Genomic DNA, 12,990 nt, shown 5'->3' with positions numbered 1-12,990 from the left:
TCCCTACAGGTGTTATTATGCCATAAGGGTACAGGAACATGATCTCTTTCTTAAGAAACTGGTGAAGACTGATAACTAATCAGTCTCATCACAGTCAAAATTACGATGACAAAATTACAAGCGTGGCGACGGTGGGGAAAACAACACTGAACTGCAGATCTTGCAGTGGATTCATGGCTGTAGCCGTGAATTAGATACCTCCGGTGTGGTTTTAGTCACTTGCTGTATTTTTGCATTGAAAGTAAAAGCCTGGCAGGCCAGGCCCACGCTGCTGCTGATGTTTGTTGTGTGTGTTTGTACAGACTTTTCCCCATCTTGGTTCATGAGCTCAAAGGACCAAAGAGGAGCAAATATTTCACGCTGACCTCTAGTAGCCTGTCCACATTGGAAAAAAAATTTGAGTACTGTGCAGTTCTTACCCACATCTTTTCCTTGTAAAAAAAGAAAAAGAAAAGGAAAAAAAAATTGTTCTACTAACTTTCAAATATGAACCACCAAAGAGGTTTTATGTTTTTGGTAAAATGTGAGAAGTTTTTCAAATGAAAACAGAGGCTTCCAATGGCATTTTGAATCCATAACTTAGACAAACATGCAACTACTTTTCCAATTCTTTACTTCTGCTTTTGCAAGGTAACATCCCAGTTCCGGTTTTAATCTTTACTTTTTCTTAGGCAGAATGCTATAAAGGATTTTTTTCCTGATTGCCTTGCCAAAACCTGATTTCTGAACAATGAAAAATGATTTTCATGGCAGCCTTAAGATCTGAGAGAGATACTGTCTAGTGTTATTTAGGAACAACATCACAGAAGGAACTTTTTATATTTTCTATTCCTTTCTACCTTTTCAAACTTATACAACGCCTAAAAACTCCATCCAAATAGGAAAAAAACCTGCCACAGATTTGTGGCAGAGTACTGAACACAAGCAGCCACTCTCTTGGACTTTAACATTGTTTCTATTTCTTACCAGGATAGCAAAATTTCTCTGTGAGGTGAACAGAAGTCTGCATTTTATAAAACTGGAATAACTGACTTGAAAATCTGCTGCTTCTTAACGCTAATATGCTTATGATGTTTACTTCTACATTCAGCCTAAATCACTACACTCTGTTTCAGCAGCAGGGGGAGGGGGAAATGATATAGAGCAAGGGAAGAAGGATGAAAGACTGAAAACAAGGAGATAAAGGAGGGAGTCTGGAAAAAAAACCTCAACCTTTTTAAAATTTACTATTACACTGCTGGAAAAGAAAAACAAACAAACAAAAAACCCAAACCCCAACTGATTCTGTCGCTGTGAGCACACTCTGTCTACAGGCAGGCGTATTCTCATAATAATATTCCCAGCTATACTATCCAATTTAAATGTAACAAGCAGTATGCACTAAATAATGAGGAGAAAAAACCCCCGATCTTGTACTTGGAAGATTAGCAAGGGTGACACAGATGTGCAAAAAAATCAGGCCTCCACCCACGATCTAAATCAGAACTGCTTCAAGTAGGTCACGCATTGCTCATTTTTATTTAATCAAAATTACCACTTATACTCCAGTCAGCTTAAACCTAACATTAATTAAACATTCAATTTGTTGCTGGGATCTTAAATAATCTTTTAAACGTAGTATCTTCAAACTATTCTGTCACACACCTTTTGTCATGAATTCAGTGACGATGTAGATTGGTTCCTCAGAAACAACGGCATACAGTGGAACAAGTTTGTCATGGCGTAATTTCTTCATGATCTGAGCCTCCTGCAGGAAAGCTTCTGGCATCATTGTACCAGGTTTTAGTGTCTTGATTGCTACTTTCGTGGTTCCGTTCCATGTTCCTAGAGAAACAAATTAGATTTTATTCTCCCCTATAATACCGAAGAGATTTTGCTTCTGTTTTGTTAGCTAACAGTATAATTATAAATTAGAACTATATTGAATATTATTTTTACCTTTACGTGACTGTTCGTAATTAGTACCTTTTCTCTTCAATTCTTTTCAGATTATCTTTCCAGATACCGATACTGATTTACTTAAAATACTATCAAAACATTCACAGGAACAACTGAAAAGTGTCACATTAAGTTCTTACCCATCCATACTTCACCAAAACATCCTTGGCCCAACTTAACTTCCAACCTCAAAGATTCTCTAGGAATTTCCCAGGCATCTTTTGCTAGTCCCTGTGTTTGTGGCTTCACAGTGGGACACACAGTTGTTAGCTTATGACACAGCCCATCGGCATGTTCTGGAAAATGGAAAAAATAAGCTCTGTCGTTAAGCAGGGGTAAGACTGTAACAAAAGCAACATCCTACTGTTGATAAGAAGAACTAGTCCATTTACTGTTTATCAAAATAAAAAAGAAATTTTATAATTGTGAATTTTAAAAATAAGCTACATACGCACTTTTTCTTCCTCATGATAGGCACAAGGTAGCATCGGGACACTAGAACTTGGGCTTACCTCTGTAGTGTTTCACCAATTTCTGTAGAGATTCAAATTGTGCTCTGGTTGTGATATAGTATCCACCATTGTCAAGTTTTCTGATTTTGTAGTGTTTCACATTATCGCCTCTGACCTCATCCCAGTCACGTATGGAAAGGGAGTAAGCACCTAGGAAACAAATCATACTTGGTTCTTCACCAAAAATTTAAAAACATATTTAACATATCTCCCCAACTGCCATTATACACATATGTGCGTGCACATAAACAGACATAAAAATGGTCATTATGTCCACCTTGGTGGGGGGAGATGGGAGAGAGAAGAGAGATACATAAATATACATACCTTTAGTGGTTTCACTCTCTCTTACTAAGAAAATACCACGCTGGTTGCCAGGATTTAAAAGTAGCCTTTCTGCATCCTTCCTGCCCATCTTACCAAAATACCACCTAGAAAATGTTAAAGGGAACATGTGTAAGTAAAAGCTTCCTTCGCTTTGGTAATCATATAAATACAAGATTTAGAAATCTCAAGTATTGACTGGACTACTAATATCCCAAAGCAGTTACAGATCAACAAACGTAATGACATCCATATAATCAAAAGATTAAGATGACCTATTTCTATGACTCTCATTTCTATTGTTTGCAAAATACATGTAAAGAAGCCTCTATCTGCAAATACTATGTTTTTCTGATGGTTTAACAGTGGACATCAACAGTACTCATCATCGGAAGTAACACCTTCCTTCTGGTTAAGAAGTTCACAGGTCAAGCTGAATCAGATGACAATGAAATACTGTTAGTAGTGCACTCAAAACACTGCAGCAGCCGAAACTACCTTCTCTAAGAAGGTTCGGCTCTATGTTAAAAACCAGCATTTAACACAACGTGGATGTGTAGAAATATCGTCAGATCACAGGTTCATTCAGGTTGGAAGGGGCCCTTGGGAGGTCTCTGGTCCAGCCTCCTGCTGCAAGCAGGGTCAGCTGTGAGATCAGACCTGGTTTTTCAGGGCATTGTCCACTCCACTCCTGAAGAATGGACCCTGCACAGCCAACCTGGGCAACCTGTGCCCCTGCCTGGCTGTCCTCAGGATAAAAAGGTTTCTTCTTATATCCAGGTGGAACTGCCCCTGTTTCGACTTCTATTGCCTTCCGTCCTTCCGTACCTCAGTAGAGGGAGCACTTTTTTCTACTGATCACTTAGAAACAACCCTATGGTAGGTATCATTTGTCTCTGAGTAACACTCCATCTTTGTTGCATCATTCTGATACCGAAAGTACGCAGACGTTTTAAAACACTTGTGTTTTTTCTTTCTGTAAGTTCTTTCACAAAAGGAATTTCTTCTTCTATGCTCCCAAAGTATGCTTATCCTGATGAACATCCTGCACACAGCTCTGTCCTGAGCCAGTGATAATTTTAAGGTCCATCTCCCAGTGAATCCCCAGACTTTGGAGTAACACTTATTTCTAATTATATTTTATTTTGATTGCGTACCTCAGAATGTCAGTCACAAAATGATGCAAAGTGTAAATTTCAAACTGGCTTCGTGAGTGTTGGGAGAAGAAAAGTAGTATTGGAAACTGCTGCAAAACAATGGTTTTGTGGGTGAAACATTTTATGGGGGAAAATGTAGGTAAGGAGGGATCATTTTGTTGGCCTGTGAACAGGATGGCCTGTGCAATCACTTGGGAATTTGAAACTTATTCTTACTTTTTATTGTATTTGCAGTTTGACTGTTTAAATAGATGTGCAAAGTTAGAATTGGGTATCAGAGTACATACAATTGAGACAATTTGGATGTAACCTATTATCTTACTGAAGCAAACTTGAACCCTAGTAATTATTTCACACGGAAATGCCTCCTCCCCAGACTACTATGACAATTTACAAACTATATTGTAAAGCGTTAGTTTATTTTGTTACCTATAAAATAATAGTAGGGTTTACTTGTTGTTTTTTTTTTTTTAAATGAGCTGTAAACATTTATATTTATATGATGACATCATTCAAAAGCCACATGGACAATATGAATCCTGTCACAAGCAGTTTTTGATAGAAACGACTTCAGGCTTAGAAAAGAGCACTTAAAGAAAATCCTAGCAATCTGGGGCTGTGTATTGCTTTTGCACTTGTAACTCCAACTGCAATCATAACACAAAATCTACCAACACTATCAAAGCCCAGGACTAACAAGTGAACTCTAAAGCAAATGAACTCTATTCCAAATGCTGTGGTGACATTTAATAAAATTAGCACTAGTTCTTTAAAATAGTCAGTTTAAAAAAGCTTCCTCGCTCATCACCCCTCACTCTCACCTCTAGCCATCACATAAACCTATGACAAATCCCACGACCCCATTTTGCCTGTCTTTAGAAGCAATACTTTCTTTGCAGAAACACTGCATTCTTAGTTTGCAAAGGGCTATCATTTCCATTTTACCACCACTGCTGTTGTAATGACAATAAGCTTTTATTGCATAGTTTAAAAAAACAAAACAACAAACCCACAACTCAACTGTTTTTCAAAAAATCTCAAGTCAATAATTTTATAAGCAACTGAAACTCAAGGGCATAAAATAACAGTGTGTCTTTGATGCAATCCTTTTCAATAGCAAAGAGCCCGGCAACAGCTGCAGCAACATGCTAAAGTCTCAGTTGAGATTCAGGAAACATCTTGGAAACGGGGCACTTTTCCCTGAAGTGCAGTAGCAAACACAGAAGTGCCCAGATCATGCATCAGGGAATTGCTTATGTATGCCTGTATATTGAAGCAAGAGTTGCGGAGTTTTGTATTTCTAGTACAACAAATACAATTAATCCCTTGGAACAATTATCACCTGAAACTGTACCCCAACTCACAGTTCCCACAATAACTTTACGTGATTCTGGAAGTGCTCTGGGATCTTCCTTTGTAAATAAATGTAGGAAGTACTGGTACCCAAAGCAATACAATTTTCCCAATTCATAGTAGTTCTTAGTGTGCCTAACAATTCTGTCACCAAAAAAGTTGTTTCAGATTAATAGATTAGCAATAACTGTCCATGTAAATGTTTTTTTAGAATGTAAGATTAGGTGCTACCAAGGATATAGCTAATCTTGAATTAGCGTTTGGCAAAAATAAGGATAAAAACCTAGAGTTGATGGTGTGTGAACCCTTCAAGTAAAAAACATCCATTTTTGCTTTGTATGAAATACAATGCATGTCCCCCAATTCTTACCTTCATTATCGCATTCTCCCATCCTTTTTCCTTTAGCCCTACATATAGCAAGCAGGCATAAAACATTTCCATGAGTGTCCACCTCACACTTACTAATAATTATACCTTTGAAATCATCCAAGTAGCACTGCTATCTTTTAATTAGTAGTAGTATCCTACTTTACCCTTAAATGTTACATATCCTGAATTAAAGGAATAGTATCACCACAGGGCACAAAGTGTAGAATGGATAATAATAGATTGACAGGATAGAATGTCTTACTCTTCTGCTTGAATGGAGTCTGCAGGAGCTACATAATTGCTTGGGATGTAGCCCGTTTTTCCTGTAGCAATGGATCTTGCTTCCCACCAGTCTCCTTCCCTGTAATGAAACATCAGTTATCTCTTCCACATATAAACAATACATCATTCCCTAGCACCTACAACATCCTCACATGTGAAAGGCAGGTTAAATTTAGGTAACGTGTTATTTTAATTATGAAGGCATCTAAAATAATGTGCTGCACCTAAATATATTTTTCTTTTCATTGTAAGCAACATGAGTGCCTCTTAGTGGAATTTTGCATTGTAAAGATTTGGGTTTGGGGTTTTTTTTTGTTTTTAGTGTTTTTTTTTTTTTAATGTAAAAGGAATTTATCAATATATACTGTTGATAAATGCAAACCTACAACAAAATGTTTTATGGCAGAGATGTGTAAATTAACTTCCCAGTTCTCTAGTCTTCATCTGCCTCCCCCGGATCATTCTGCCTGTATGCTGACAGCGAGCAATAGTCAGCTAATAAAATCAGAGAACTGGACGAATGAAAACTGCTACATGTATGAATTAGAACTATTACCACAGCCAAAAGCTACGTGTAAAGAAATCTCCAAGGTGAACAAATTATTTCCTTTTCACTAGACTTCTAGAAATCAGGCTGTAATACTGTAATAATGCTGCTGCAATTGAACTAGAACATCAAACTACTCATAAACTACCCGAGTGCAGATTTACTGCAGAGGCCAGCTAGACGCACCTCCACAGGGAGATGTCCTTGCCTACAGGCAGTGCACTCGCCTCTGGCATTTGCAGTGCAGTGCTGCCAGCTGCACCCATCTCCCCGTGAGATATGGAAACCTGTCAGAGAGAATCTGCAAGGTGCAGAGCCTGGGATGGGACGGTATGTGTCTCCATGTCTGCTGCCCCGAAGCGGGTAGCTGTGCCTTGCTGGAGGAGGGAGCGGAAGGATGCCACCCAACCGAGGAGGAGGGCTTGGGGCTACCCCAGTCACTACAGTTCTACAGCTGCACCCAAACCCTGACCTCAGCCTGAAGGTTATTGTCTTACTAGTATCAATATTTTAATGCCATGCTTGTTGAACATTGCATGCATTCAAGGAAAAGGAAAAAAAAAAAAAAAAAAAAAAAATCGATCTACTCTTCACTGAAATAGGATACACAGATTTCAGGAAGAGTTGAGGATCTATTTATTCCCAACAACAATCAAGTGAAGTCTGTGAATGAGAACACTTACGTGTTATTTATTATCTGGAACCGTTCACCTTTCTTAAATGAAAGGTCATCTGTAGTTCTAGCTTCATAATCATATAAGGCCACAAATACAGTAACACCACCTTAGGAAAAAGAAAAAAACCCCATGTGATATAGCAGTAATGTTGCAACACTTGATTTCAGGACTTGTCTGTGAAACAACTCATCAATTTTGACATGGAAGCAACCAAACACTCTGGGTTGCATCTCATTTTGGAAGCTGGATCAATAATCAGCTCATTTCTTAACACAGAGGAAAGCCTATAAACAGACACCCTGAAAATATGCTTCCACGCCACAAAAGGCAGCTAGATACATGTGCTGGTTTTGGCTGGGATAGAGTTAATTTCTTCCGTAGTAGCTAGTATGGAAGGGCTGTGTTTTGGATTTGTGCTGAAAACAGTGTTGATAACACAGGGATGTTTTCATTACTGCTGAGCAGTGCTTACACAGGGTCAAGGCCTTTTCTGCTCCTCACATCACCCCACCAGCGAGTGGGCTTGGGATGCACAAGGAGTTGGGAGGGGACACAGCTGGGACAGCTGACCCCAACCGACCAAAGGGATATTCCATACCATACGACGACATGCTCAGCATATAAGGCTGGGGGAAGAAGAAAGGGGGGGACATTCGGAGCGATGGCGTTTGTCTTCCCAAGTCACTGTTATGCATGATGGAGCCCTGCTTTCCTGGAGATGGCTGAAGACCTGCCTGCCGATGGGAAGCGGTAAATGAATTCCTTGTTTTGCTTTGCTTGCGTGCGCGGCTTTTGCTTTACCTATTAACTGTCTTTGTCTCAACCCACGAGTTTTCTCACTTTTACTCTCCTGATTCTCTCCCCCATCCCACCTGGGGGGAGTGAGCTGTGTGGTGCTTACTTGCTGGCTGGGGTTAAACCACGACAATTATATTAATAATTAGAGCACTTATATACAGAAACCTGCACAATGCATCAGCAGTAAAAAAAGCTAGCTTCTTTATTAAGCTAGCTTCTTGTTAAGAAATGCAATTCTAGAAGATCCTACAACACCACAACGGTGAACCATCAGCCGCTAATTTTTACAGAAGAAGTTTCCTGTTGAACTTAGCTGTAAATAACTGATGTGTTCCCAACTTTCTGAGGTTACACATCAAGATTACTGAAGGAATTGAACCAGAAATAAAAGTATTCTGGGGACAAAGACATTTCTCTGCTTTAGGACTAATGATTTTTTTTAATTCCATCAAGTCTCCCCATCAGTGAAGCAGACCCTTGCTGAGGATGCATCAGTGCATTACTCTAGAGAACAAGGACCGAGATACGTCACAGGACAAGCAGCTGCACTCCACCAACGCTAACGAATTTGCTTCCCCATCCCACTTCTGGTATAGGGCATGTTGTTGAACACGTCCCACAAACAGGATACACGTGTGCGAGATGGATGGTAGGGAGCCTCCTGTACTTACGGTAGGAAAACTTCTTCTATACTTACAAGAACTAATCTATAAACCTGGGCTAAAAGAGAAAGAGTGAAAGGAGAACAGGCTATATGAGATGTATAAGCTACGAGCAAAAATAAAGAACTACGTACCATAACTAGGAGAAAGTTAAAATAGAAAACTGCAGATGGGCAGTTCAGAAAGACTTTTTAAGCTCTAAAAATGCTATTTCACAGTCTAATGGACATTTAGGAAGCCTAATGCTAGTCCAAGCAATAACTTATTTTTAAATGTATAATATTACACCTCTAACATGCACATATATGTACCAGGATAGACATGGAAGAAACAGAAACATGTTGCATCTAATTTTGTATCTTACAATTAATATGACAGTCATCAGAAAGGAAGAATACATAATGCAACAAGTATTGTCTACATCTAATATTCTTCTGCAATGTACGCGTTCTGACGTAAGAGCTCCTAATCACTTAATTATTTTCATTTTATTTAGAATCTTCCTGTGATTACAGTCTCTCAGCAGGCCTCAGCTGGAAATGAATTTACAGTTCCTCTAGGAAAAACAGAACAAAAAATCCCCACAGGAGGTTAGAGGAATTTTTTAGGGTTTTTTTTGAAGTGTGATTTATGAACTGAAAATGAATTAGAATATTCCCTAGAAGTTAACAGTTCCTAATCTGAGTTAAAAATCAACACAGTTCTACCAATTTTTGCCTGCATTACTACATTACTGCATTATTTTGATGACAGAAACTGCTACATGGAGCAAGAAAATTGTGGGGATACATACCATATTTGCACAAACAGAAACCAAATGTTGGAAGTAAACCATCCCCAAAGGGTTCTTCAGCAGATGAAGAAAATCAATGCTCTCAAGTCACAATATCACAAAAGTTTTTAACTGCATGTAAAGAAACTGGGAGACTCCAAGAACTTCGAAACAAACTGTACAACATCTAGAGAGATACTAACGTGGGAAGAGAGAGAGAGATATTCCTCTAGACGGTGTAGCTCTAGTAAAAGTAATGGATTCAAATGTAAACCATGCAATAAGAGAATTATCAGTAATTATCAATATTTGTGTACTCTTAATTATTTTTGAAGAAAGAATTGGAAAAGCTAACATATAATCCTTGGAAAGTTTTGATTTCAACACTTCAGCTACCATAAAACCTCTTTTTATTCTCGCTCACAAGTGTTATTTATTTCATAGCAAAGAATAATAAAACACTTAAGGAGAACAGCAGCAGCACAGAATGTTTTAAACAAACAGATACCGCTCAAATGATTTTTGAAGTCTCTTGCAGCTGTTTTCTTTGTGAGTCACTGCAAGGTGATCTAGATTAGCTGTTCAAGCTATTTGTGGTCATAACATTTCCCTTAAAGGTTATCCTTCCATTAGGTCAGTATTGCCATTCTCTAATCTAGGACTGGTTTTGGAGAAAAGACTTTACTTTCTTGTTTAGTTCTTGTTCAATGAGGATTACAGAGCACTAGTGCTTACACAGCTTCATGGAAGGCAAGAACAGCGGTCCATTTTTCTGTTTTGATTTTCAGTAATATTCTATGAATTCAAAGTATTTGATGACTGAGAATGTGTAATACAGGAGCAGTGTGACTAACTCAGATTTCTTCTCCTTTTCTGCTCTAAAGGAATAAAAGATGGCTCAACTCTTTTCAGCCTCACTACAGGCCACGATGATGACCATATCATCCTCTTGTCAGACATCGCTGATGGACTGGATAAGCACTACTGACACTTACGGCTTGTTTGACAAGGCCATCTATTCTCCTCTCTTGCGAAACAAAGGGACACAGAATGCGATCCAGTGTTTTATTTGTCACAAATACAAAAAGCTTACAGCCAGATGAAGTTCGGCATCTTATTCATTCACAAAAACATCCAATTTTGATTGATCTGAACATCAGTACTGAATGTACCCAACAATTGCTGGTGCAATTTTTTTTATTTATTTTTAAAGTGTGTTTGTGGATGTGCTGGTTTTACAAAATGAGGAGGAATAATTACATATGCAGTATCATTTTACCTGATCGCAAAACGATGGAAGCGTTCACCCAAATCAGCCTCCCTGCTGATAACTGAATTCACACTGATGAGATACTAGACTATCTTTTCATAAGAAATCTCTCCTGTTGACTCTGGTCCAAGATATAGCATGCATAACTACCGGCAGGAACAGGGAAAGGCAAGAGAACATCCCTTCTGGTCTCTGCAGCAAAGGATTTGTGGTACCTGGTGGTGGCTACATCCCTGATGTCTGGTAATACCCAGGAGTGCCTGCATGCACTGCTGGAGATGCCCACGTGAACAAAGAACCAGATCTAGTAAGAAGAAATACACAGAGGCTCTTGGAAGAGATGAAGCATGATAAACTTTCCTCAGTGGAACTAATGAATAAAGAGAAATGCTGCCCTTATTTCATTTCTGCATATCTTCATCCAAAACGGGGATTCAGAGCTGACTCAAAAATTTTGAGACAGGATTGTAATTATTTGTAATTTGGTTTTTAATGAATTCCTAAAAAGGGAATATGAAGTGATCACTACCTGACAATTCATATTTGGTTTCCTGAATTGGTTAATGTCAAGGTCACAGTGGATTTTCATGAATGTCAAATTTCTTGTGTTTAAAAGATTTTAAATGCCACTGTAATGAAGCAAACATTTAAGCACTTCAATTGTGCTAACATTAGAGGTTTCTGGGAAAACTAGAAATAGACTTATAAGGAATTATTTACCGTGTTTTGTGAAGTGCCTGTGCAAAGCTTCTAGAACAAATTACTCTTTCCTCTCTCTCACAAAAAGAGAATAAATTACATCTTCCTCTCAAAAATATCCAGCAAAACTACTGAAATTAGCCATGTGCAGCAAATCAGTATTTTTGTAATGAAGTTTTAAGATTTTGATATAAAGGCAGGTTTGTAACATCAAATGTGCATGTTGCTTTAAAACGCTCTGTATCTTCAGAGACTTTATATCTCAGCCAAGAAGGTCTCTGCGCCTTGTAAATTCTGTTTTTACATTTTCAACTTTGATTTTAATATGACCACCAACGAGAATTCTGCTCTTTCATTTCACACATATTGTTCATACAGTAAAGTACACAGAATATACTGCATATCGTGTTTAGCTTTACAAACGAACAGATTCAATGTTGCATTAATATAAGTAACTTACAGCTAACCAAGTAAGTCTGAAACCAGTTTAAAACATCAATTTCCTGAACTTGAAGTGTTTTTCATTTTGCACCTCTCTCCAAAAGTTTAAAGCCATTATCCCGTGTGCATCCCTTCAACAGCTTAGAATTTCTAACACAGTTTTATAAACTATTCCCAATTCTGCCTTTAATAAGTCTTAAATTTCTCTGTACTGTGATCCTAACCACTCCCCCAAAAAAAACAAAAGCCAAAACACCCAACCCCCAAGTCCCAGTCACTAGTGAATATGGGCTGAATTATTATCTGAGCGGTAAAGATACTGAAAATCAGAAATCCCTAAAAGGCAATTTATTTTAAATTTGCAATTTATTTCTGTGTGGCAAGGGGTCATAGTATTTTTTAAAATACGACTGTCAAGCTTTAATAACAAATAATAATAATAGCATCATTTTATGTAACACTCACCTGTTAAAGTACTAGGATATGGACTTGGCACAGCTGAAAATGAAGTTGATGCTCCTCCAAAGGGTGTCATTCCTGAGGGCCCTCCAAAAGGAGTCATGGAATGACTATTAAAATTAGCTGCTGATCCCTTTATTGACGGTGACTGTGTTGCTTGGCTGGAGTCTGATCCATAATGGCTGACGTGGGAAATAACAGGTTCTGGAGCATTCTCAGTTCTGTATTTCATGGCTGGACCTTTATCTTCTTTGCTTTTAATGCACCCCATGGTTGCTTCCGTGAGAATGAGAAGGAAAAAAAAAAAAAAGAGTTAATCTCCATGTTGTGTCTTTTGATAGTTAACACAGAAGATTCTCAAAAAGTTACCAAAAATGCTGATTTACTACTGTTTAAAAAAACCAAAACAACCCGCAGCAATTGCTACCACATGCATACTATAAACTCTGATGAAAAAGTGTTCTGGAATAAAATCTGGAATAAAAAAGCCATTCCCAGACTAGAGAAGACCTAATTATTTTCCCTTACAACTTCACATACTAACAGCGCATTTAGATTATTCTTCATCCTAGTTCCTCGGTGGACTGTAAATGGTAAAAAAGAAAAAAAGGGAAAAAAAAAAAAAAAAGCCCAACAAAAAAAGAGGGAATCAGACGAGGCAAGGACACTGAAGACAGCAGGACAGATGGGGAACAGATGTGGCAAATCCAGAGTCAATTAAGAAAATGA

General features: G+C 38.2%; 1 protein-coding gene across 1 annotated transcript in view; it reads right to left on the bottom strand.

The window, feature by feature from the left end:
- YES1 (YES proto-oncogene 1, Src family tyrosine kinase) overlaps window positions 1–12,537 on the bottom strand; it is a 15,606-nt gene extending 3,069 nt beyond the window's left edge. The window contains exons 1-7 of the mRNA XM_009583550.1: window positions 12,268–12,537; window positions 7,167–7,266; window positions 5,917–6,015; window positions 2,778–2,881; window positions 2,451–2,600; window positions 2,079–2,234; window positions 1,645–1,824 (exon numbers count right to left, since the gene is read on the bottom strand). Coding sequence (XP_009581845.1) covers window positions 1,645–1,824; window positions 2,079–2,234; window positions 2,451–2,600; window positions 2,778–2,881; window positions 5,917–6,015; window positions 7,167–7,266; window positions 12,268–12,532 — 1,054 coding nt within the window. The 5' untranslated portion in view covers window positions 12,533–12,537. The remainder of the gene's footprint in view (window positions 1–1,644; window positions 1,825–2,078; window positions 2,235–2,450; window positions 2,601–2,777; window positions 2,882–5,916; window positions 6,016–7,166; window positions 7,267–12,267) is intronic.
- Window positions 12,538–12,990: the final 453 nt, after the last annotated feature.

This window comes from Fulmarus glacialis, unplaced genomic scaffold (assembly GCF_000690835.1).
Source record: "Fulmarus glacialis isolate BGI_N327 unplaced genomic scaffold, ASM69083v1 scaffold1688, whole genome shotgun sequence".
In the NCBI taxonomy this organism is placed as follows: domain Eukaryota; kingdom Metazoa; phylum Chordata; class Aves; order Procellariiformes; family Procellariidae; genus Fulmarus; species Fulmarus glacialis.
This window is presented reverse-complemented; position numbering and strand designations above follow the sequence as displayed.